This window comes from Eumetopias jubatus, unplaced genomic scaffold, assembly GCF_037043125.1.
Source record: "Eumetopias jubatus isolate StellerSeaLion01/CBP00866 unplaced genomic scaffold, mEumJub1_p1.0 scaffold_17, whole genome shotgun sequence".
Classification (NCBI taxonomy): domain Eukaryota; kingdom Metazoa; phylum Chordata; class Mammalia; order Carnivora; family Otariidae; genus Eumetopias; species Eumetopias jubatus.
Window position 1 is genome coordinate 75,877,960 of NW_028274823.1, and position 26,117 is coordinate 75,904,076.

General features: G+C 41.2%; 2 protein-coding genes across 10 annotated transcripts in view; one reads left to right on the forward strand and one right to left on the reverse strand.

Moving 5' to 3' along the window:
- Positions 1-4,184, reverse strand: part of ARID4B (AT-rich interaction domain 4B) — a 139,448-nt gene extending 135,264 nt beyond the window's left edge. For 6 of the 7 annotated variants that reach the window (XM_028104460.1, XM_088019938.1, XM_028104458.1 and 3 more), the window contains exons 1-2: positions 3,770-4,184; positions 2,880-2,934 (exon numbers count right to left, since the gene is read on the reverse strand). In XM_028104460.1, coding sequence (XP_027960261.1) covers positions 2,880-2,885 — 6 coding nt within the window. In that variant the 5' untranslated portion in view covers positions 2,886-2,934; positions 3,770-4,184. The remainder of the gene's footprint in view (positions 1-2,879; positions 2,935-3,769) is intronic. The other variant, XM_028104459.1, reaches the window with a different exon arrangement.
- On the forward strand, positions 3,465-18,627 carry GGPS1 (geranylgeranyl diphosphate synthase 1). 3 transcript variants are annotated; one of them, XR_015767106.1, is made up of 5 exons: positions 4,582-4,776; positions 8,561-8,653; positions 13,818-13,888; positions 14,123-15,634; positions 18,353-18,627. XR_015767106.1 is itself a non-coding variant. In XM_028104465.2 (4 exons), exons 2-4 carry the CDS (start codon positions 8,584-8,586, stop codon positions 14,879-14,881), a joined length of 900 nt encoding a protein of 299 aa, XP_027960266.1. In that variant the 5' UTR covers positions 3,465-3,570; positions 8,561-8,583; the 3' UTR covers positions 14,882-16,822. The 3 variants fall into 3 exon arrangements, 2 of the variants coding, with proteins under 2 accessions (XP_027960266.1, XP_027960265.1); XM_028104465.2 differs by lacking the exons at positions 4,582-4,776; positions 18,353-18,627 and adding an exon at positions 3,465-3,570 and having other exon boundaries at positions 14,123-16,822; XM_028104464.2 differs by lacking the exon at positions 18,353-18,627 and having other exon boundaries at positions 14,123-16,822.
- The last annotated feature ends 7,490 nt before the right edge of the window (positions 18,628-26,117 follow it).

Genomic DNA, 26,117 nt, shown 5'->3' on the forward strand with positions numbered 1-26,117 from the left:
CACAGCAAAATTGTTTCTAAAATACGTAACATTTAAAATAATATATACATTTTTCTTTATTTTGGGACTTTAAAGCAACCACCAGAAAAGTATTACTAAACATTCTTTCAATGACATCAATACACTGCCACTTAATAAAAATTAAAAATTTCTTGTGACTAATAAAACAGATAATAAAAACTTAAAAGCTTGCCTCAAAGTACTAGTATGTTTGGTAAGATCTGATAAATAGCATAAATCGTTCTATAGCTCTGTTGTCATTACAATTTAGAAACTGGGAACACACACAAAAAAAAGAGAAAATGTGAGCCCAATATAATCACTACTAAATACTTTTTGAATTACAAATTTGTTAAAGCAAAATACCAATCATGGGCAACCCCTCAATGTTCACCATGTAAGAAATTAAGTTATAAGAAATACGCTAAGTTTGCATTTGCAACGACGTGGATGGAACTGGAGGGTGTTATGTTGAGTGAAATAAGTCAATCAGAGAAAGACATGTATCATATGACCTCACTGATATGAGGAATTCTTAATCTCAGGAAACAAACTGAGGGTTGCTGGAGTGGTGGGGGGTGGGAGGGATGGGGTGGCTGGGTGACAGACATTGGGGAGGGTATGTGCTATGGTGAGCGCTGTGAATTGTGCAAGACTGTTGAATCACAGATCTGTACTTCTGAAACAAATAATGCAACATATGTTAAGAAAAAAGAAAAAGAAGAAGATAGCAGGAGGGGAAGAATGAAGGGGAGTAAGTCAGAGGGGGAGACGAACCATGAGAGACGATGGACTCTGAAAAACAAACTGAGGGTTCTAGAGGGGAGGAGGGTAGGGGGATGGGTTAGCCTGGTGATGGGTATTAAAGAGGGCACATTCTGCGTGGAGCACTGGGTGTTATGCACAAACAATGAATCATGGAACACTACATCGAAAACTAATGATATAATATATGGTGATTAACATTAACAATAAAAAAATAAAAAAAAATACACTAAGTTTGTAGTACTGCTGATTATCAGCAGACTCCCAATGAGAAGACTTACTATACATACAATAACAGGAAGTTCTTCTTGTACAAAATTAGAAATTTAATAACTCTTCCTTTCAACATCAACAGTACCCTTTTTTAAAAAGGCAGTGTTAATGGAAATGCTAAGCACTTAAAATCAGTAGTTCTAAAATGATACCAAAATTTGCATTTGCCTAATACTATGACACTTTTAAGGCTAAAGTTTCCAACGTACTTTCATTTTTTAAACACACAAGTTAAAAAAAAAAAAAGGAAATGAAAAGAAGAAAAGGAAAGAAAAGAAAAGTTAAATCTTAAGGACCTTCAACTTACTACATTTCTTTTAATCAAACGTTAACGGAGTACCCAAGATATGCCAGGCAGTACACTGGGAACTATGACAGATTGCAGTATCTATCACAAACTAAATCCTGTATTATTCAGCTTCTGAGTTTATTATATGTTATTCAACCGAACACTTAAGAAATTCTCACTCAACACCAAGGAAGATATACGGTTTTTCCTAACAAATTCACTTGTCACTGTTTTACACAGGTCCCAGGAGTTATAGCTAGCATCTGTGACTAACAAAAGGGATCTGTTTCTGCAACATCACTGATTATTTTTTTCATTTACATGAAGATGAGACACGAATTCAACAGATATGAACTGTTTCAGGTAGTTTACAGCACCCCAAACTCAAGAAGAAAAAAAACTAAAAAAAAAAAAGAAAAACTACACTAAACTTAATTACTTTGTATGGAGATACATATTTAAGTAGTCACAGCTTTTACTTTCGTCCATAAACACAAGCATTACAAATTTTCATTTAGCTGCAGTACTATAAAAACAGTCGATCCTGAACAGAAAAAAACTTGTTTTCAAATAATTCAAAAGAACTATCAAAAGTAGACAACATTTACATTTTCACATACTATTCTATGCATTTCTATACTTGTGAACACACCCTACCCTTTTAAGCACTTCTGAATTTGTCATAGATGAAAAATATCTCTAGTTTCTAAGTTCCACCAGTTGAATCTCGAAAGGCCAGATATCTAAGGCTTTTTATTCTCCAGTGTATTAAAAAATGACAGCATTCAATTACATAGTCTCTAAAAAAAAACCCTATACTTTCACTGCCATGATCTCTTCCACCAATTAAGTAAATTCTACTTTTTACACACTATCCTCCATTCAGTTAACATGTTTACATTTAAAAGGAACCTGGCCATGGGTTTTCCACATCAATCCACATTGGTTTTATCACAACATCTGACAATTTACAGACTAAATGGATCAACAAAGAAAAATAAACCATAAAATCCTAAATCCCAGGAAATACAAGGAAAAACTGCTATCTCTGAGTTGTGTAAAGATCACAAAGATCCTCTTTAAAAATCTTTCAATTCAGATTATTTTCAGGGCTAACCGAATAGGTCTTCTGCTAAAAATTCACAGTACTGTTCACACAATAAACGAGATTTTCTTTCATCAGTGTAATCGCTAGAACCACCATACAGTTCAGTTTCTAGAGTCAGATTACTTGACCTGCTTTTTCTGTTTTACCTTTTAAAACACTTTATTTCATGCAGTTACTCCTGCCTTACCCTGCAAAAAGAGACATTCTATACGGGAGAATTATGCTCAGTGCGACATCCTATAAGTGGCCCCAACTCCACAGCAAAGCCGACAGAGAGCCACACCACTGACCCCCATCGTCTCCCGGGAAAGCGGCTCGGGCTCCAAGCTACCAAACACACCTTCCTCGGCAAAACGCGGAGGCCCCACACACGACCTCGACCAACCCCCTCCCCACTTCCCCAATTCTAGAACCCCAGAGGTCATTTTCTGTAAGCAATCTTACCTTCATGATGATTCCGGGACCGCGATCCCCTCGAAAACACCAGATTCACCTGCACCTGGAGGGGAAACAAAAGACACCCGGTCAACACCACAGGCACCCCTCTGCACTGGCGGAGGCGGTGGGAACCGAGCGAAGCCTGAACCCCGAAGCAAGAGCCGTAGCGGACGTCAGCCTCCGAAACACGAAACGCCGATGAGGGGCTCCCTGTGGCCTCGCCAGCCCCGCAAACCCAGCCACCTACACAGCTCGGCAGCTTCCCGTCCCCATTGTCGGGACCCGACGGAGTTTCCCGTCTCCGACAATGACGCCATTTCTGTCAGAGAAGAAACTCACAACAAGCCCGGGGGCCGGCGCGGGGCCGGCTGTCCTCCCGGAGGGCCTCCGGGCCCGGCCGAGCGGGTCGGCGCCCCAGAGGGTCGCGCAGCCCAGCGTCCGAGCCGGAGCAGGCCCGAGCCCAAGGGGCCCCGGGTGGGGGCGGCGGAGAGGCCGGGCGGGCCGGAGGGCCGCGGGCAGGACCGACCCACCGCACAACCGCTGTCCACGTCCCGTTCCGAGGCGGAGACCAGACAAGTGCGAGGGGGATCCCCGGCTGCCGGACCGCGGGGACCGCCAGAGGACCGAGGGGCCGGGAAGTGGCACAGCCCCCCGCGCCGGCCCGGGCCCCCCATCGCGGCCCGGAGCCGCTAAACCGGTGAGTGTGCGGCCGCCAGGCTGAGGGGCGACTCGGGCTCGGCAACCGCACGGGGGCGGGGGCTCCCGGGAGGCCGAGGCCCCGAATCCGGGCGCCCGGCGAGACCCCCGAGCGATCGTCCCCTGCTCCTTGGCTGGGCCCGGTGACTCCCGAAAGGACCCCCTTACAAGGCGGTGAAAGCCTCAGAAAATGCCCCTACCTTCCGCGGAAGCGAGCGCTGACCCTGGCACGTCCAGAGTCCCCTCCCCTACTCCCCCCCAAAACCAGCAGGCCCGGGGGAGAGATGGGGGAAGAAGGGCGGCGGGTCCAGCGGTTGCTGAGGCTGAAGCTCCGGCTCCTCCTCCTCCCGCGGCGGCGACTGGTACCTTTGTTTGGCGGCCGCTCGGGCTCCCTCGCTGGGGGGAGGGGGGGACGACGAAAAATCCCTCCCGGACTGGAGGCCCGGGCCCCGAATCGCGCTGCCCTCCAGAGGACGGCGGCGCCAGACCCTCTGCGGCTCCCTCCGGGCAAAGGTCCAGGCGGTGGCCGTGGCGGCGGCAAGCTTAAGCTCAAGAGTCTCCCTCCGCTCCGGCGCCCGAGCTCCTCACTCCGGACTCGACTGACGGGCAAACATCGCTTCCCCCCCCAACCCCAAGTGCCCCCCCTCCCTTCTTTCTCCCCTCCCCTAGATATTTTCCCCTCCCCTACCTCTTTCCCGGATGGCCTCTTAGACGACCTCGGATTGGTTAACATTCTTTAGAGCCCGCCCATACTCCATTCTTATTGGTCCCCGGGATACAAACAACGACGCCATTTTCCCACCACTTCTATGGAAACAGAAAGTTATGCCTCAAAGCTTCCCGGGAAATGTAGTCCAACCTCTGGGGCCAATGCGCAAGCCCGTGCCCAGGAGAACTGCAAGATCCGCAATGCTCCGCGTCTGCATGAGACGAGAAGGGGGGGAGGGGGAAGGGGCGGGGCGACAAAGCAGTGGGGAGGCGGCAACGACGCCTGCGCAGTGTGACCGGGATGGCGCATTTTCTTGCACCGAGTAATGCGGTGTCGCTGGCGGCTGAGGAGGGTGGAGAGTTCTGTGGTGAAGTAGGGGGGGGGATCCATGTAGGCGTCAGGCGGAGTCTTGGTCTGAACTATAAAGTGGGAAGTTGATGCTGGGTACTACTACTCCCGGACCGGCAACGCGAAAGTTGTGATATCACCGTTTGAACCGTGAGCGGCTGTGGTGGCGGCCGGGGGGAACCCGGATGGGAATGAGGGCGGGGGAGGCTGGAAGGCGGGGTCGAGAGGAAAGAAAGAAAGGAGGGTGAGGACCCGGATGCTGAACCGGATTGTGTATGAATTTTCCATCCTTGCTAGAGAAGGGGAGGGGCTGTAGGTGACCCAGTAGGGCGGAAGGAGGCATCTGAGCGGAGAGGAAGCAGGAACCTCACCGACCCTGCGGGCTCTGGACTAGCAGAGTACCCCCTTGAAACCCCTTTGCCAAGTCTGTTAAAAATCGGCCTTGAAGTTATTTAAATCCACAGCCTGTATCTCGGGCAATTTTCTTCAGGTTTATCATCTCCCAAAGTTTGGGTGGAAGGATTCATCCTGCGTTTCACAGCTACACTTTTTTTGTATGTCACTATTTAGCAATTTTGAAACCAGATCATTCCCTTAAAAAAAAAAAAAAAAAAAACTTGCACGGTATTTTAACATTTTATATTGCAAGTGTGTGCCCTGATTTCATCCTCTAGCGCGTTAGAAGGCACTTTCTGTTCATTCAGTCCTTCACATATCTGTTGAGCGCCTACCATATAGAAAATACGTACAGATATGAAGTAAAATGGACACACGAGTGTGAAATTGGTTCACAGTGCTGACTGCTACAAAGGAGAGTTACGTGATGATTTAAAATAGGGAATTTTGCTTAAGTAGAGTGAGGCTCGAGCTGAGAGTGGGTTAGCAGGAGTTAACCAAGGAAAGAACATTCCAGGCAAAAAAAAAATTGGAAAGCCTTGTATCTAGAGAAAGCTTTTATAGTGTGAAGAACTAACATAATAACAAAAATAATAATGGATAAAGTGTGAAGAACTGAAGCTGGGGGTGGGGAAGGCGGGAGAGTAGTCCAATCTTAGTTTGTTAAGGAGTTTTGTTTTTACCTTAAGAGCAAAGGGATGTCTTTGAAGGGTTCTCCGTTGGTTGGGAAATAGGGCCAGATCTGAATTTTGCAAAGATGGCTGAAGAGTAGAGGTCTAGATTGAGGGGCAAATGCAGGGAGCCCAACTAGGAGATTATATCAGTAATAGTCCACACAGAGGGGACAATGTATTTTTATATTAATATTCATCCATCAATTGTAGGAACAAACTAAAGGCACTTTTCCAGTTTGGAAAGTGAGTAGTTTCAGACTCTCTCACAGAGGCATTCTGTAGTTAATCTAAAAACAAGTTAGTAGATTTCATGTAACACTAACGTCTCAATATATTTGAGTCTAGTACCTGATGGCTGAAATTTCTAGCCATAATAGGAGTCCTCTGCGTTAAAAAAAAAAAAGGGGGGGGAAGCAGGTAGGGTATAGGCCACAGTGTGTAGAACCCCTGAGACTTAAGAAGACACAAAACAGATTACTTTTCAGTACCTAGAAAAATTGAGGTTCCTGTGTTTTCCTGCTACTGAGAATACATGTGTATAAACATCCTCTAGGAAAGGAACATTAATTCACTTAATAGCTAGTATTTTTGTATTTTAATGGCATCAACCAAAGCCTTAAGAATTGGAACAAAGGTTAGTTAGCTCTGACTTCTGGGCAAAGTATACTTGTCTCCAAATAGAGACAAAAGAGTTCTTGAAAGGTGGACTCATTTTTAAGTTAAGTGTGTTCTGGAAGTTGTGAAAAAAGATAAACATGATTATTGCTCTCAACCTAGTTGTGAAGAGATGGCTACCAACTGTTTTAAATGCAGAAGTATATAAAAGATGCCCTTTTTTGTTTATCCTACCCCTAATTCTTTCTGTTCAGTAATCTTTTATGTAAGTGATTATTCTTCCTGTTTGTCATCTTTTTTTTTTTAAAGATTTTATTTACTTGACAGAGACACAGCAAGAGAGCGAACACAAGCAGGGGCAGAGGGAGAGGGAGAAGCAGCCTTCCCACCGAGCAGGGAGCCTGATGCGGGGCTCGATCCCAGGAGCCCAGGATCATGACCTGAGCCGACAGCAGACGCTTAATGACTGAGCCACCCAGGCGCCCTGTTTGTTATCTCTCCTTTTTTTAATCTCTTAAGAATGGGGTAACATGTCAAAGTTAAACAGTATAGATAAGAGGGGCCCCTGGGTGGCTTAGTCGTTAAGCATCTACCCTCAGCTCAGGTCATGATCCCAGGGTCCTGGGATCAAGTCCCGCATCAGCTCTCTGCTCAGCAGGGAGCCTGCTTCTCCCTGTCTCTGGCTGCAGCCCGACCTGCTTGTGTTCTCTCTCTCTCAATCTCTCTCTGTCAAATAAAATCTTTAAAAATAAATAAAATAATAAACAGTATAGATAAGAGATTACTAATTTTTAGATAATTTCAAAATATTTTCTGAACATTTTTTCTGCTGTGACATACTGGGTATTAATTGTCAGTCAAGGCAGGTGTAAAACTTTTCTACATAGAGTGTTTGAGGTCATATTGCTAAGATGATTTCCTTTGCTGGAGTGCTCAGTTTTTTGGTTTTTTTTTTAAGATTTTATTTATTTGATAGTGAGAGACACAGCGAGAGAGGGAACACAAGCAGAGGGAGTGTGAGAGGGAGAAGCAGGCTTTCCATGGAGCAGGGAGCCCGATGTGGGACTCAATCCCAGGATCCCGGGATCATGACCTGAGCCGAAGGCAGACGCTTAATGACTGAGCCACCCAGGCGCCTCTGGAGTGCTCAGTTCTTAAGATTGTTTCACCTAGTTACTCAAGAGGAGATTACTAAAATCTCACTTTTCAATCCTTTGGTTCATGATCCTGAATACTAAATCATTGTTACAGAAGCAAAAGAAAGCAGATAAAGGTGAGAAACCACCTAAAATGTGCCCAAGATGTCAGAGCAATGAGAAAAGAAGATTCCTAAGATAAGGAGAAATAAAAATAGCAAAAGGTACTAAAAAAGAAACCAAGTGGGGATTGGATTCAACAGTAAAGAAGTATTGTAGAAGACCATGAGGGGTATTCTAGAAAATACTGAAGTAAATGTAAAACTCAGAAAATAAATCACTACAAGGGAATAGTGTGTGTGTGTGTGTGTGTGTGTGTGTGTGTGTGTGTGTGTGTGTGTGTGTAGATACAGGCTAATATTTTTCATAATTGCATTCAAGTTAATGCACATCTTAAATTGGAATCTCTGAAATGGATTGGTTGTAAAGAAAGTACAAGAGAGAAGTTTTCCCCTTACATTTTAAGTATATAAAATTTATTCATCTTAATGCTCTCTGAAAAAAGTATGCTTACTAATTTATGTAATAAATCAAATATAGAAGTATCTAATTCTATGGATTTGTTTTGACATTGATTTGATGTCAACAATTTAAGCCTTTATGGTTGAGTAAAATAATAAAGGCTTAGTATAAGTTTTTTAACTAAGGCTGACTAATGAATCACTTGAAGATTTCCTTTTTTTTCCTTATGAGAGATAATTTACATATAAATAGTTCACCCATTTAAAGTTTAAATTTCGGTATATATACAGGGTTGTACACCCATCACCACAATCTAATTTTAGAATATTTTAATCCCTACAGAAAGAAGCTTCATACTCCCTGTTCTTGCTACCCCAACTCTAGGCAATCATCAATCTACTTTCTGTCTTTATAGATTTGTTCTGAAGACTGGCTTCTTTCACTTAGCATGTTTCAAGATTTCATATGTGTAGAATTTTCTTATACAACAAAACTGGAAGTCTGTAGAAAAACACCTTGAGATAAAATTCCTTTGCATTTGAAACTCAAAGTTAATTTAGTTATTAAGATTATATTTCTCATTTTTCACAGATCAGCTTTGAAATTTAAAAACAATGGAGAAGACTCAAGAAACCGTCCAAAGAATTCTTCTAGAACCCTATAAATATTTACTTCAGTTACCAGGTAACTGTTTAGTTTTGGTCCTTATAGGGTCTTGTGATAGAGTAGTGGTGATTCAAATGCTAGCATACAGAAAAGGTTAGACTTACCAGCTCTTAAGATTTCCTATTTAATAAGGTGATACATATGAGAAAAATGACAAATAGAACTTTTTAGTTTTTTGTTCTTAAAAGGGATATTTTTGGGATGTCTGGGTGGCTCATTTGGTTAAGCATCTGCCTTTCGCTTGGGGATGAGTCCTGCACCGGGTTCCCTGCTCAGTGGGGAGCGTGCGTCTCCCTCTGCCTGCTACTCCCCCTGCTTGTGAGTTCTCTCTGACAAATAAATAAATAAAATCTTTTTGAAGAAGGGTATTTTTGAAGCTCCCTTTTTAAAAATGTCCAATTATACAACATAACTAAAAAAAAAATACTGAAAACATTTGAGTACATCATTGGAGGTTTTATTCTTTAGGGATGCCACACATTCCTATTCCCCACTATTTAGATATCAGGGGTTTTTATGCCAAATTGTGTAACAATAAAAAGCTTCACTCTACTTTCGACATTCATGTTTTCTACTACCATGCATACACTGCATTTCTTATGCTACTAGTTCCTTTGAGAGCCAAATAGTAATGCATCTCTAAGTCACATTACTTGAAAACATAGCCCACATTATCCTGTATAAAGATGGGTCACCTGAACATGGCTTCTTACAGTAACACCTGCCTAATGTATATGCATGTTTTATTTTGCTATTTTTTTAACGTGGTCTGGAAAATGATAGTAGCAAGTTAAAACTCATATATATAATAAGTGTGGGTTCTTGAATAAAATGAATAAAAATTCATTCACAAACGAGTTTCTTGAAACTTGGAATGCTCTTTCTTATAGAAATTATATGAAAGATGATAAGTTAGTTGACAACCATAAAAACCTATTTAGCCCATAAGATAGCTAACCTATAGACCAGTGATGTTCTCAACTCAATCACAGTAAACACTTTTTCATTTCTGTTCTAAAGTGCACACCTTTCTTTATGGGCACACCTCAGTGGTGTTATGTGTGTTTCTGTACTTCCTAAGCTTGGAGAGGATAAATATGGTTATCTAAAGCAGAAGAGTGGTAGCTGCCCACCTACATCTTGAAAGCCATCATGATTAGTGACATTTCTATTCTGGCAGACCTAAATGGAGACGTACCTGCTAATGTCAGTGCTTCAAAAGAATGGAGGGAACCATCTACTCCCCAACTCAAATTATACCCAGCCATATTGTCTGATACAACTCACCAAAGCTTATTAAATGAAATCTAATTGACAGCATAAAGATACTCCATAGTACTATAGAAGCAATATAAAAGGATCCTAAGTTTTTTGCATATAAGTTACCTTCCACTATGATGATTCCATAGACAAAAAAATAAAATCCCTCTTTTAAGTTAAAATCCAAACGTATTAAAGATGACATCCTCAAGATCCAAAGGACAAGGAAGATACACACTTTTTTAAAAAACTAGTCAGTCTGTTACTATTTTTAAATTCATTACAGATAGTGCACCTCTTTATTGCCTACACCCAGGGCAGACAACATCGACTGCCTTGCCCTTGGCATGGTGCTGCTTTTTTATTGATACATCACTGCATAAACAATGATCGTAAGTACAGCTCAAAAAGTTAACCAGGGGTACCTGGGTGGGTCAGTCAGTTGAGCATCTAACTTCAGCTCAGGTCATGATCTCAGGGTCCTGGGATCAAGCCTCATGTTGGGGCTCTGCGTTCAGCAGGGAGTCCGCTTCTCTCCCTATCCTTCTGCCCCTCCCCTCATCGCACATTCACACACTCTCTCAAATAAATTAAAAAAAAAACAACGGAATCAAAGAAAAAACACAAAAGAATAATGAAAAGGAAAAGTTGCCTGCTATTTAAGAAAAAGCCAAGCGATGTCTGGGTGGCTTAATTAGTTAAGCATCTTGACTCTTGATTTCAGCTCAGGTCATGATCTCAGGGTGGTGAGATCAGATTCTCTCTCTCCCTCTGCCCCATCCACACACCCCCCCCCCCCGAAAAAGAAAAAGCCAAGAGACCCCTTTTGAGTGATATTTATTCAGCAGCTAGTAACTACACTTACTTCAGGGTCTCCTGCTGAGAAACATGTTTCTCCTGTACTCTACTGTTGTTGGACTTATTTTGTAACAAGTTTGCAAACACCGGATAGAACTGGACTATGGTAAAACATGCCAGTTATCAGTGCTGTAAAGAGTCTAAAGAGTGTCTCCTGTTCTGCTACTGTGCAAAACAAGGACTGTCTGTAGCTACGTTTTAGCAATACTGTTTACCTGTGTAATGAACTTCTGTTAACATTTTTTTTAATTATCTTGAAGTAGGTTTTTTTTTTTAAGATTTTATTTATTTATTAGAATGAGATAGAGCATGAGAGGGGGTAGGGTCAGAGGGAGAAGCAGACTCCCTGCCGAGCAGGGAGCCCGATGCGGGACTCGATCCCAGGAGCCTAGGATCATGACCTGAGCCAAAGGCAGGCGCCCTCTTGAAGTAGTATTTTAAGCCATTAGATAACATTCAAATCTCTTGTTATGTATCTCACTTTTTTAAAATTTAATATAATCTTGCATCCTTTATAGAATATAACCTCAGAAGATTTTCCTAAAGAAATAGAAAATTATGAAGCACCTAGCTGACTCAGTGGAGCATATGACTCTTGACCTTGGGATTGTAAATTCAAGCTCCACAGTGGGTGTAGAGAATACTTAAAAAGATAAAAATCTTTATGTTGCCTGGATGGCTCAGTCAGTTAAGCGTCTGCCTTTGGCTCAGGTCATGATCTTGGGGTCCTGGGATCAAGCCCCACGTCAGGCGCCCCACTAGTGGGGAGTCTGCTTCTCCCTCTCCCCCTCCCCCCCACTCGTGCTCTCTCCCTTTCTATCTGAAATGAATAAATAGAATCTTTAAAAAATAAATTACAAAACAAATAAAAATAAAGATCTTTAAAAAGAAATAGGGAAAAAGAATAAGGAGTGGGGGAATTGGGTGATGGGATTAAGGAGGACACTTGATGTAATGAGCATTGGGTGTTATATGCAACTGATAAAATCACTAAATTCTACCCCAGAAACTAATGATACAGTATAATGTTAACTAAATTGAATTTAAATTAAAAAAAAAAATTTTAATGGAGGTGCCTGGGTGGTTCAGTTTGTTAAGCGCCCATCTCATGATTTCAGCTCAGGTCATGATCTCAGGGTCATGAGATTGATCCCTCATTGGGCTCCATGAGGAGTCTGCTTGAGATTCTCTCCCTCTCCTGCCACTTTGCGTGTATATCTGATCTCCTCCCCTCCCCCCAAATAAATTAATAAAATCTTAAAAAAATAGGAAATTGCATTATAGATAATAAACCTATTTTTCACAGAGAACTTCAGAGTTTCTAAAGTGACTTAAAGGTGGTCCAGGCCATTTATTCTGTTGGAAAGTTACTCTTGCTAATAAAAGATTATAATAATTAATAATTAATAGGATTTTCTGAAATTTGTGAAATAAAATGACTTTTATTTATTTGCCCTAGTGTAGGTGCCCAGGCCAGGAGTTAGTAACATTAAGGTCTTTTAAAGAGGAAAGCTAATTGGGAGCACCTGAGTGGCTCGGTTGAGCATTAGACTCTTGACTTCTGCTCAGGTCATGATCTTGGGTTCATGGGATCAAGCCCTAGCTTCGGGCTCTGCACTCAGCACAGAGTCTGCTCGTCCCTCTCCCTCCCTCTCTGCCCCTACCCCCACTCACGCACTCTCTCTCCTTCCAAAATAAATCTTTTTAAAAAATAAAGAGGAAAGATAATTATCATTTGTTTCTTTTAATTTTGAGGGATCTCTATGACTAGTACCTGTTAGAAACTATTTGGGGCCTTAAAAGTATCAATCCAGACCCCAGAATCTGGTTAAAGGAAAAAAATATTAAAACACAACTGCATCATCTATAAGTTAAGCCGTTTATTGTGCTGTTTTCTATGTACATTCTAAAACAAAAGGGAAAATATGGCTCTACATTGATTCTTTGTGTTCTTCATCTTCTGAACTTGTTTTTTAAAGCAGTATGGGTTACTTTGCACAGATGTGCTTTTAACTATAGCTCAGACTGGCCTTTTTGTTAAACTGGAAAGTAGATCAAAAGTAGCTGCTACCCGGACCATGCTCACCTTAGAGGTTAGTAGACAGAAAATACTGCTTCTTGAACCTTAAGAGATCCTTCCCTTTTAGACTTCTCACAAAAAGTGCAACTTTCTTTCATTTGGATATGTGATGAGAGTTTCTGTATTCATTTGCTTGGGTGACTGGTGCAGAGAAAACAGGTTTTTGTTCACAAAAAAAATACTGTTTTTGTTCACTGAAACTTTTTATGTAACTTTTTCTGAAACCTCATCTGAAATTAAGATGTTACTGTGCATTCCCTCTAGCAGGAAGCTCGTAGAACATTATTAAAAGATCTTGTTGGGGTTTTTAACCACCATTCCTTTATATTTGGGCGAAAATGGCTTCTATTGATAACTACTACCCAAAAACCTCTTGAGCTTTCCACGTAAGAAAATGATAATATTGAAAAACTAATGGCCCTAGTCAAAGAGATTAACTTTTGACCAAACTGGGATGCTAAAAAGGAATACTTCAGGGAATGGTCATCTCATTTTTTGATAGGAAAGAAGCAGAGTTGTACAATCTCTAAAACCTTAATTTAAAGGAATGGTAGGTAATTTTAAGAGGTAATTTTATGAGATTTTACTGAATTCAATAGCAAAGTACATTTCATTAGAAATACCTATAGTTCTCTGAAACAGACATTGCTAATTAACTGCCACTGACTAGACTGACTTATTTTTCAAAAAAGAAATGAATTAGATCATAGTTCATAAAATGCCCATTTCATTCCAAAATTGTTGATACAAGCTAAGATGAAAGGAGTGGGCTTACTAGTGGGCCATTTGAATAGTTTAGAATCTCCGCATGCCCTAATTTCCAAAAGCGTGAGCTTTTAGAATGTGAATTTTGGTAGAGGGGGCAGTAGGGGCCCAGCAGTGATGGGGCTGGATTCAAGTCTGAACAGTTTTCAAGGAGGTTTCTGAATGTATTTTTAATAACAAATATTAATTTTATTGCCACATTTTATTCTTTAATTTCAGGTAAACAAGTGAGAACCAAACTTTCACAGGCATTTAATCACTGGCTAAAAGTTCCAGAAGACAAGCTACAGGTATTTAGGCAATTCTAACCTCATTCTTAATCCCTAATAGATTAATAGATGTCACATAAAATACCTCTTGCTCGTAATTGAGTTTAATGCGCATACATGTATTTTATATTGAGGTTGCTAAATAGTTATTCATTGCAAAAACTAAGAAATTTGAGACTCATAATCTGTTAAGTATTTATAAGCTGTTTTGAGTAGCTCAAATAAAATTAAATTGTCACTTGTCTTTTTTGTTAGATTATCATTGAAGTGACAGAAATGTTGCATAATGCCAGTTTGCTCATCGATGATATCGAAGACAACTCAAAACTCCGACGTGGCTTTCCAGTGGCACACAGCATCTATGGAATTCCATCTGTCATCAATTCTGCCAATTATGTATATTTTCTTGGCCTAGAGAAAGTCTTAACCCTTGATCACCCAGATGCAGTGAAGCTTTTTACCCACCAGCTTTTGGAACTCCATCAGGGACAAGGTCTAGATATTTATTGGAGGGATAATTACACTTGTCCCACCGAAGAAGAATATAAAGCGATGGTGCTGCAAAAGACAGGTGGACTATTTGGATTAGCAGTAGGTCTCATGCAGTTGTTCTCTGATTACAAAGAAGATCTAAAGCCACTACTTAATACACTTGGGCTCTTTTTCCAAATTAGGGATGATTATGCTAATCTACACTCCAAAGAATACAGTGAAAACAAAAGCTTTTGTGAAGATCTAACAGAGGGAAAGTTTTCATTCCCTACTATTCACGCTATTTGGTCAAGGCCTGAAAGTACCCAGGTGCAGAATATCTTGCGCCAGAGAACCGAAAACGTAGATATTAAAAAATACTGTGTACATTATCTTGAGAATGTAGGTTCTTTTGAATACACTCGGAGTACTCTTAAAGAGCTTGAATCTAAAGCCTATAAACAAATTGATGCACGTGGTGGGAACCCTGAGCTTGTAGCTCTAATAAAGCACTTAAGCAAAATGTTCAAAGAGGATGAATAATATTAAGCCATTCTTGATTAGGCCTGGTAGCTTATTGCAGCTGACTATTTTTTTTTGTCTTTTAGCCTATCACTTTTTTAAAACTTTGGATCAAGCTGTCACTCTCCACAAACTGAGTGAATAGGGGTGATGTGAATGAGGTTGTTTCAATTTAGAACCCCTTTGTACAGATAATCATCATATACAAAGTTGAAGGAATCAAAAGGAGCCACATTTAAATAGGTCTAATTTGAATGTCAGAATGTGCTATGTTTGGACCTTATGGACAACTGCCACAAATGTTCTGTTGATTCTGTCAATAAAGAAGACTTCAGAGGCGCCTGGGTGGCTCGGATTGAGCGACCGCCTTCGGCTCAGGTCATGATCCCGGAGTCCTGGGATCGAGTTCCGCATCGGGCTCCCTGCTCGGCGGGGAGTCTGCTTCTCCCTCTGACCCTCCTCCCTCTCATGCTGTCTCTATCTCATTCTCTCTCTCAAATAAATAAATAAAATCTTAAAAAAAAAAAAAGAAGAAGAAGACTTCAGCTTCCAGGAATTTTTATCCAGATACTTCCTAACTGTACCGTATGGGCAGTTCCCCATTCGTCTACCCCAGTTTCAAGCCAGTGACTCCTTGGGACCAGTTTCTATAGCGAGCTGGCCCAGAGACCACTGGACCTCCTCTTTCTTCCTAAATGTTGCTACTTAGAATATCTCAGTCTGTTCTTGGAAACTCCCTCACTGAAGTCTTCCATGAAAGAGCGGACCGTGATAGTAAGTGCACTGGTCTTTTTTCTTACCCCTTCCTTTTTTTCTTCTTCCTGCCCAGCAAATTCTGCTCTTTAACCAAGGAGTCTCCACCTAATGAAATTTGTATGCTAGCCCAAATTCATTTTTCCTTGTAATTTGTGATCCAAAAACTGATTAATATCTGGATACAGCAATGGCTTTCCATTTGTGAAGAAACAACGGTACATGGAAAAAGTATTTTAGGAAGGAGCCTTTATTTAAGCCTTTTTATATTTTCCTATTGGTTAGTAGTAAAAATCATAAAAGAGCTGTTTGCTCACCTTAAGTACAAAAGCAGGGGGAAATGTTCTTTTCCTTGCCACCCAGGTCACTACTCCCCCTTGAAGGTAATTGGTGCTTGAATAGAAAGGGAAGTAGGTATCTTTAATCTCTGTGATTAAAGGAATGAGAAGTGTTAACCTGAGAGCTAGTGCCTGGCTGAAAAGTAGTCAAAGGCTATGCTATCAGGCACTAATTAGCTTTATAGTGCTTTAACCCTGACTCTCTATCCCTTTTGTGTACTTTCCACCACCAAGCCCCTGGAGCCATCTGGCAACAAGAGGTAGGAGAAAAGAAAAGAAAAACCCTGATTCCTTCATTTACAAGTGTTGCTGACCTCCCAAAATGAAACTGTTTTTCAGAAACATTGCATTTTGCTTGTTTGGTTCCATTATAATATGTTATATCAGATTTAATCACTATGTACCTCTATGAGAAAGTCTCGCTGAAGCCTTCAACAGAAATCGTTGAAGAGTTGGGTACTACATTTACTAGCTTTTAAAATAGCTTGAATCTTCCATTTTAATTGATATAAGGCAAACTTAAAATCATGGGTATTTATGCTGCATTATGGAAATGAACTCTGTTTATGACTCCATTACTTAAAAACATAAAGATTATTCAAAAAAGATCTAATGCTAACTATATAGACAAAATATTTACCTTTAAGATGAAGACTGTTTAAATTGATTATCCCTTACCTAATCAAATTAATCTTGGCCTGGTGCTATTCATGATTCTTTTGTCATTTGTATCTGGTCTTTGTCAATGACAGAAATGCTTGACCTTGAATTGGGGACTTAAAAAAGAGTCATTTTATCCATTAAGTAATCAAAAATCTATTCTTTTCACTTGAACTATAATCACAGTTGTCAATACAGAAGAAAAACAATGTAAGAGTAGTTTAAATCTAATAAAATATATTAATTTATCTACTTAGGTTTAAACTACAGTATTTTTTTTTTTCTGCTTAAAGGAATGTCTTGGAACCAAAGTAAATTGGATTTTGTCATGTAGAAGACCTGTAATTTTAAAACATTTTCACATTTTCTGGTCTGTGGAGGTTCAAAAAATAAATTGATTTTTTTCCTTGCCAAAGCCAAAAGAATGAAGGCTAAATTATGTTGCCACAAATCACTTTCGGCAAGATTTTAAATCCATCAGCTCTTCTCTATTTTAGTCTATTCCACTCTGTTAACTTCTAACTTCCTTCCTTTCCTGACCTATGCCCTGCAGTCATTCACTAAAGGCGGCCTTTCAAGAGCTTTCTCAGATCACTTTCCTCCTTTCCTCAGGCCCTTCTCATCCTGCCAGTTCCCAATCCTGGATGCTTCCAATCACCCCCATCTTTGTTCTCCCAAGTTGCTCAATGCTGCCGGGGAGCGTTTCCAGAACTGCTGTTACAACCATTGCAGGTTAACATGTTAAGGCCTCAATAAGCCCTTTATCTAATCCTGATGCAATTTTCACATTTGTCAGTCTAATGTCCCCTGCTTCTTTTCCACTCTTTTCCCAGTTAGTGGAAACTCTGCAAACTTTCCTCCTCCCTACTTCTTAGGTCTGTCTTCAAATTGTCTGCCTTTCAGCTCAAGAAAAGTTGTTTGTCCTCATGCCATTAGGCCAAGGAAGCCCTCCTGCTCTTGCTTCCCTCCCTTTCTGCCTCTTGAGGGCCTATTCAGTCCCCTGCCATATATCCTCAAGTTTTATCCATTGGCTCTTTTTTTTAATCAGTGTATTCAGAGGAAGGAGAAGGGGAAGGAAATGTACATAGATGAAGTACCTATTGGGTACCAGATGATTTGTTTCTTCTTCAAGCATTTGCTGAGCAGAGCCAGGACCTTGAATACAGGTCAAAGCACGTTGTTCTGTACAGCCAGCCTCCCATTCTATGTGCACACTTAAATGTGTTTAAAAGTTGGAAAGCACTTGTCTATTATAATAACATGCATTCCAACCAAAGTGGTCTTTCCAAAGCATAAATCTGATTGTCATTCCCATGTCTTACATTCTCTTTGTTTGTTTGGGCTTTTTGGATTTTTTAAATTTAGAGAGAAGAGAGCACACGAGCAGGGAGGAGCGCAGGGGGAATGAGGGGGAGAAAGAATCTGAAGCCGACTCCATGCTGTGCTCTGACAGACCCCGATGCTGGGCTAATTCCACTCCCTGTGAAATCATGACCTAAACCAGAACCAAGAGCCAGATATTAGCTGAGCCGCCCAGGCACCCCTCTGACATTCTCTTTGAATCCTCAGTACTGCCACCTATAAATCCCTTGGCATCACATATAAGGCTTTCCAAAATCTGATCTCCAAGCCACCATAACTAACGATATTTCCTAAAACTTCACTCTCCCCACACAGCTTATGCTCTGCCATAAAACAGTACTCATCATTGCTGAGACTATTTTCATTTAATTTTTTTTAGAATATTTCCTGAACACCTGTGTGCTAGATCTACGCTGGGCTTTGGAGATGTAAGAGTGATAAAGACACTATTCCTTCCTGTAATGGAGACTAGTAAGTAAATAGCCAATTATTAAATAGTATTTTTAGTGCTGGAATTGGGGCCCCTAATTACTTTTTTACTTGTCTCCCATTGCATTGGAAACTCATTAAGGGCAAGGACTGTGACTTATTCACCCTTGTATTCCCAGAAGCACTTAGTAAATATTTATAATGAATAAATCTACTTGAAACTAATCTCCCACCTCTCAAGGTTTCCATTAAAAAAAGTGTGAAAAGATAACATAAACTTCAAGTGTTAACTTTTGTGTTAATGTGGTTCTACCTCTAACTTTCTCAAATGCTTCTTACTCAATGTTCACTTCTGAAAGGATTCTTAGACTGCTTACTGTTCTGTCTGTGATTACTATTTTATCCAAAGCCTGACCTCAAATTCAGGTCCTGTTACTGCCTAATCATTTGAGCTTTCCATCATCACCTTGAAATAACATAATTAAAAGCAACCTGTACTTCCCTTCGATCCCTCTACCAATCGAAGCAATGGAATGAAACCACTTCAACCCCTGTCTTTTCTATCACCGTCTTTATGCTTCAAGTGATCCAGGACTAATTTATTTACCCTCATCTCCTCTATCCAGTCGTCCCAAGTCCTATAGCTTTGTCCTTTTTTTTTCTTTTTTTAAAGATTTTATTGTCAGAGAGCACAAGCAGGGAGAGCTGCAGGGAGAGGGAGAAGCAGGCTCCCCGCTGAGCAAGGAGCCCGATGCGGGACTCAATCCCAGGGCCCTGGGATCATGACCTGAGCCAAAGGCAGATGCTTAACTGACTGAACCACCCAGGCATCGTGATCGTCCCTTTTTTTTTTTTTTTAATTTTATTTGTGATAGAGCGAGAGTGAGAGAGCACAAGCAGGGGGAGGGGGAGAAGGAGAGGGAGAAGGAGAGGGAGAAGGAGTCTCCCACTGAGCCAGGGAGCCCAACGCGGGGCTCTATCCCAGGGCTCGGGGATCATGACCTGAGCTGAAGGCAGGTGTTTAATCAATCAACTGAGCCACCCAGGCACCCGGATTTGTCCTTTGAGATGTCTCTTATCTGACCCTTACTTTGCATTTTCCCTGTCATTAGAACAGGTTTTGTTGCCATACATATAAGGCTGATATTTGGTGGTTAGAATACAGAAAAAGACTCATTATAAAGGACCCCACAATAATGTGAATTCAGATATAATGCAATTGGCGTTCGGCTCCTCAAACCGTCCCCACCTCCAGTTGGCTACTACAGACTTCCTCTGGTTATTTCATTAATCTTATAGTAATGCAACCTCACGTTTTATGTGATTGAATATACTGGACCTTAACGAGTGGTATGGCTTATTTTTACTATATACTAGCTAGTAAAATATATAGTAGTGCAATAAGCAATAATGTTAGTAATGTAAGTTTCAATATTAACCGATGAGTTCAGGTTAATTGTGTAGGATGTTTTATGACTATTAATTAATGGGCATCTTTTCACAGAGATGTCTGGAAAACACTTTAGCACTAGCTGTTATATTTTGTGCATTCTTTTTTTCTTTTTAAGATTTTATTTATTTGTCAGAAAGAGTGAGCATGACCAGGGGGAATGGCAACGGCAGAGGGAGAAGCAGTCTCCCTGCTGAGCAGGGAGCCTGATGCAGGACTCAATCCCAGGACCCTGAGATCATGACCTGAGCCAACGCTTAACCGACTGAGCCACCCAAGGGTCCCTCTTTTTTTTTTTAAGATTTTATTTATTTATTTTGGGGAGTGGGGGGAGGGAGAGGGAGAATCCCAAACAGACTCCATGCTGAGCACGGAGCCCAAGAGGCTTGATCCCACGACCCGACCCTGAGATCATGACCTGAGCCCAAACCAAGAGTCAGACACTCAACTTACTGAGTCACCCAGGTGCCCCTATGTGCATTCTTTATAAAGCACTGTATGCTTTAGGAGAATGACCAATTGATTATCCTTGAATTATATTTGTTACTGTACATAGAGAAAGAAAACTATATCTGAAGATCTGAGAATTGGTTTAATGAATAATAGAAGATATTTAATGGTAAGCTACAAAGTAATTTGTAAATCTTACCAAAACTTGTAAAGTCACTTAACGGAAATTTTAAAATGTGAATTAACACTTGAAAAGTAAAAAGAGATTTAGTTGTAATAAATGATATTCTAACTCATGTCAGTGTTTTTACAAGAAAGAAATGACTTATAAAAGCTGACAGATTGAAACACCTGGCCGGCTCAGTTGGTAGAGCTTGTGACTCTTGATCTCAGGGTCATGAGTTTGAGCCCCATGTTGGGTGTAGAGATTACTTCAAAAACAAAATTTAAAAACTAAAGAAGAAAAGCTGACATATTAAGTCAACCATAAAGAATTGGACATATAAAACTAAGTAAAGGAAACTGAAAATGAAGCAGGTTATTTAAACCAATAATGTTATGTTCCACTCTAGGGATAATTTATGTAAATAATTTTATTTCATTCTTTTTCACATGGTGGCAACTTGCTGTAACAATCTCTGAAGCCACCTTGTGCTTTCTTGTTTTTCTCTTCCTATAGCTTGGAGATCAGCCTACCTTAAGAACCAAAGGGAATTTACTGAAGGGATCACCAGGTTCAGGTTCAGGACAAATAACCAAGACAGAACAAGAACCAGAAAATAACTATTAACAGCAAGTACTATTTAGCCATTTGGTCAGAGTCTGATGAGGGGACGCCAACAGTTTTTTCCACTCAGGAATCTCCATGGAAGGGTGCCTGGGTGGCTCAGTCAGTTAAGCGTCCAACTCTTGATCTCAGCTTAGGTTTGGAAATCACAGTCATGAGTTCAAGCCCCCCATTGGGCTCCACGCTGGGTGTGGAGCCTATTTAAACAGAAAAAAGAGAGGAGAGGGGAGGGGAGGGGAGACAGGCAAGGAGAAAAGGGAGCGGAGGGGAGGGAAAGGGAGCAGAGGGGAGGGAAAGGAAGAGGAGGGCAGGGAAGGGAAGAAGGGAAGGGAAGGGAAGAATCTCCCTAGAAGCAGAATCCAGCTGGCCAAGATTAGGTCACATATTACCCTTCGGTTGTAGCAGTAAGAGAAGGACATAGCAACCTCCCAGGACCCTTTGGTTTCTGTATGGGAAGACAGGACACTGTGGGGTGGTAGTTTGCCAAAGGGAAACAGATGGGATTAGGAAGAATTAGGATGGCAGAGTGTCGCTGTGGCCATATGCAATCGCTACGATTCCATCCCTGTGTCTACCTCCCTCCTCAGAGACACTTCTGATAGGACCTCCACTGGCCTTGCCCAGCACTTAGCCAGGGAGAGCAACGAACAGGTGTTCGTCAGCTGTAACCTTCAAAGCACAGTCACTTCCATTACTTGTGGAAAGAGGATCGAGGAAATGGAGGCTTTTCCGGAAAAGTTCTAGCAGAGTGACAGAAGTGAAGATTTGTAAGTCATGTACAATATATATTTCAATAAATGGATTGAATTTCAAAACAAAAACAAAGGCCTTCCCTAGAGAATCTTATGCCTTGTTTTACATAGCTACATAAGAGTATAACAAAAGAACCTAGGTCTGCGGGGGTACCTGGGTGGCTCAGTCATTAAGCGTCTGCCTTCAGCTCAGGTCATGATCCCAGGGTCTTGGGATCGAGCCCCTCATCGAGCCCCGCTTCGGGCTCCCTGCTCTGCGGGAAGCCTGCTTCTCCCTCTCCCACTCCCCCTGCTTGAGTTCCCTCTCTCGCTGTGTCTCTAGGTATTTACCATCTAGGTAAATCCTAGATGGCTGAGTCATATGGTGATCTTGTTTTACATTTTGAGTAGGGAATATATACTTAAGATATACCCCCTCAGGTGTACAAAATGTATATAAAAATAAATAAATAAAATCTCTTAAAAAAAAAAAAGAAGCTAGGTCATCAGTAGAGGGGGGCACCTGGGTGGCTCAATCAGTTAAGCGACTGCCTTCTGCTCAGGTCATGATCCCAACTTCATTTCTTTTTGAGTCTGAAGAATAGTCCATTGCATGGGTGTACCATATTTGTTTATCCATTTGTGAGTTGACAGGCATTTGGGTGGTTCCTACTTTTTGGCTATTATGAATAATGTCACGGGCACCTGGGTGGCTCAGTTGGTTAAGCGACTGCCTTCGGCTCGGGTCATGATCCTGGAGTCCCGGGATCGAGTCCCACATCGGGCTCCCTGCTCAGCAGGGAGTCTGCTTCTCCCTCTGACCCTCTTCCCTCTCATGCTCTCTATCTCTCATTCTCTCTCTCTCAAATAAATAAATAAAATCTTTAAAAAAAATGTCACTACAAACATTTGCCTATAAGTTTTTGTGTGGGTGTATTTTTTCATTTCTTTTGGGTAATGTTATGGACTGAGTGGTCATGTTCCCCCAAAACTCACGTTTTGAAGCCTCAACCTCCAATATTTCTATATTTGGAGATAGGGCCTTTATGAAAGCAATTATGTTTAAATGAGATCATAAGGGTAGGGACCTGATCCAACAGGATTAGTGTCCTTATAAGAAGAGACGAGAGAGAGCTATTTTTTCTCTCTATCATGTGAGGACACAGTAAGAAGAGAGCCATCTGCAAGCCAGGAACCAAATTGGCTGGCACCTTAACCTTGGACTTGAGCCTCCAGTACTGTGAGAAAATAAATTTCTGTTGTTTAAGCCACTCAGTCTGTGGTATTTTGTTATAGCAGCTCAAGCCAACAGTATCAGGTAAATCCTAGATGGCTGAGTCATATGGTGATCTTGTTTTACATTTTGAGTAGGGAATATATACTTAAGATATACCCCCTCAGGTGTACAAAATGTATATAAAAATATATTTATTTATTATAGCAGTACGTATAATAGAAAAAAGTGACAAATGTCCATCAATATAAATGGATTAAATCACAGTCTGTGATTGAGTGCAGCAAAACTATCTATATACTGGGTGCCTGGGTGGCTCAGTTGGTTAAGCATCTGCCTTCAGCTCAGGTCAGGATCCCAGGGTCCTGGGATCGAGTCCCGCGTCAGGCTCCCTGCTCAGTGGGGAGTCTGCTTCTCCCTCTGCCCCTCCTCCCATTCGTTCTCTCAATCTCTTTCTCTCAAATAAATCCAAGAAAAAAAAAACAAAAACTATATACTATAAGGATATATTGATATATTTACAGATACAGTTATTAGCAAAATATTTTGTAACAATAGAAAAGTTTTATTGATCCATATCATTTCCAACTATTAATGGCAAATAGAGTTATAATGAAATATTATAAATAATTATGTTACCATAATAAGCAATAAAATTACTAAAGTTAATTAGCAAAACACCGAAATACATAATGGGACTTAATACTTTTGTTTAAGAATTAGACCATAACTGGGCGCCTGGGTGGCTCAGTCAGTTAAGCATCTGCCTTCGGCTCAGGTCATGATCCCTGGGTCCTGGGATCAAGTCCCGCATTGGGCTCCTTGCTCAGCGGGGAGCCTGCTTCTCCCTCTGCCTGCCACTCCCCCAGCTTGTGCTCTCTCTTGCTCTCTCTCTCTGACAAATAAATAAATAAAATCTTAAAAAAAAAAAGAATTAGACTGTAACTTACAGCTTATATTCAAGAATTCCAATTTTTTTCCAAGACTTTAATGTCTGTGTAGCACACAATGAAGAAAAGATGAGTTGGTTTCATTGGATCAAATGGAGAAATAAGCCAATGAAAGGCCAATAGTACCTTCCATCAAATTTCATACTAAAATTATTTGCTTTGCTTTCTGGTAATTGAATTTGATAATATCCAACCACTTTACTAAGTAAAATACTTTTCTGAGATATTTGTGTTCTTCTCCCTCTATTTTTTTCCATCCTCCGTTCCAGAAAAGTACCCAGGCCACTTTGTGCTTTCTTGTCTCAGGGAAGTATTAAAATTATCAGACTAAGATAAATTTCTTGCAAGATACTTCCTTTTCTGAATTAATTTTCCTAAAACCTGAGCCCGTGGAGAGGATCAGGCTAGGTATGCTGGAAGAGGGACACAGAATAAAAGGAGCAGTGACTTTAAGGGCAAAGAGAGAAGAAAGGAGAGGAGAGATTCTGGGAAGGGAGCAAAAGCCAGAAGTTCCCAAGATTGTTGCTAGTGTTCCAGGGGATGAGCAAGATTTTAGAGAGGATGGACTGGACATCCTCGCTCCCTTCCATATGAATTTTTTCGAGGACACAAACATTCAGTCCACAAACCTAAGAGAAATGAAAAAGCATATCCAGGGGCACCTGGGTGGCTCAGTCAGTTAAACGTCCAACTCTTCATTTTGGCTCAGGTCGTGATCTCAGTTTGTGAAATTGAGCTCCTCGTCAGGCTGTGCAATCAGCACAGAGTCTGCTTGTCCCTCCCATCTCTCTATCTCTAAAATAAGTAAAATCTTAAAAAAAAAGAAAAAACATCCATGCAAAACCTTGTACACAAATGTTCATAGCAGCATTCCCATGGCAAGGAAGCAGAAATGTTCTGGACTTTGAAGGATCTTTATTAGCTTTAACAATAAACCTGTGCATGGTGTCTATGAAGCCTAGAGATGAGATGACCTCAGGTACCTCCTAAATCTAAAAGCTGGTAAAGTGGTCCCAGGTCTGACTGAGATGAAATTTTCTGCAAGCCCTATAAGGTGGAGGAAGAATATTCATCCTCTTCAAGGAGCACCTGGGTGGCTCAGTCGGTTGGGCATCTGACTCTTGGTTTCAGCTGGGGTCATGACTCAGGGTCTTGGAATTGAGCCCTGCATCAGGCTCCCCACTCAGTGGGGAGTCTGCTTGTCTCCCTCTCTCTCTGCCCCTTCCCCCGCTTGCAATCTCTCTCAAATAAATAAATCTTAAAAAAAAAAGAATATTCATCCTCTTCAAGATGCTAGACTGAGTACAGTGTTGATTCTTTCTCCCTTTTGGGAGAATACTAAAAGGAAAGTAAAAGAATAAAAAGGCTAAAATATCAAAATAACATTGAGAATGGGCTCTGCTAGTGCATGAGAAATTTCAAAAAAAATTTCCAGGGGCGCCTGGGTGGCTCAGTTGGTTAAATGTCTGCCTTCTGCTCTGGTTATGATCCCAGAGTCCTGGGACCAAGCCCCACCCACATCAGGCTCCCTGCTCAGCAGGGAGTCTGCTTTTCCCTCTCCCTCTACCCCTTGTCCTCCGCTTGTGCTCTCTCACTTTCTCTCTCTCTCAAATAAATAAAATCTTAAGAAAAATTTCTGGAATACAGAAAGCAGATGACTGATTGATGAAAGCAGTGTGGATAAAGCCATAGCTAAAAATACGTAGGGAAGAGGTTGGGGCTGACATAGGATCCAGCAGGCTCAGTAGAACCAACTGTATAGGTAGAATCATGCCCCCACCAAAGATGTCCATGTCCTCATCCCCAGAACTGTAAATATGGTAGGTTATATGGCAAAGGGGAGTTAAGGTTGCAGATGAAATTAAGGTTGCTAATCAGATAACCTTAAAATACGGAGATGATCCTGAATTGCCCAGGTGGACCAAAGTAATACAAGGATTTTTCCAAGTGGACAAGGGAGGCAGACAGGGAGAGTGAAAGAAGATGTGAGGATGGAAACGAGGTCAGAGTGGTGTGATATGGAAAGGACTCAACACACCATTTCTGACCGTGAAGATGGATGAAGGGGACCATGAGCCATGGAATACAGGTGGCTTCTAGAAACCAGAAAAGG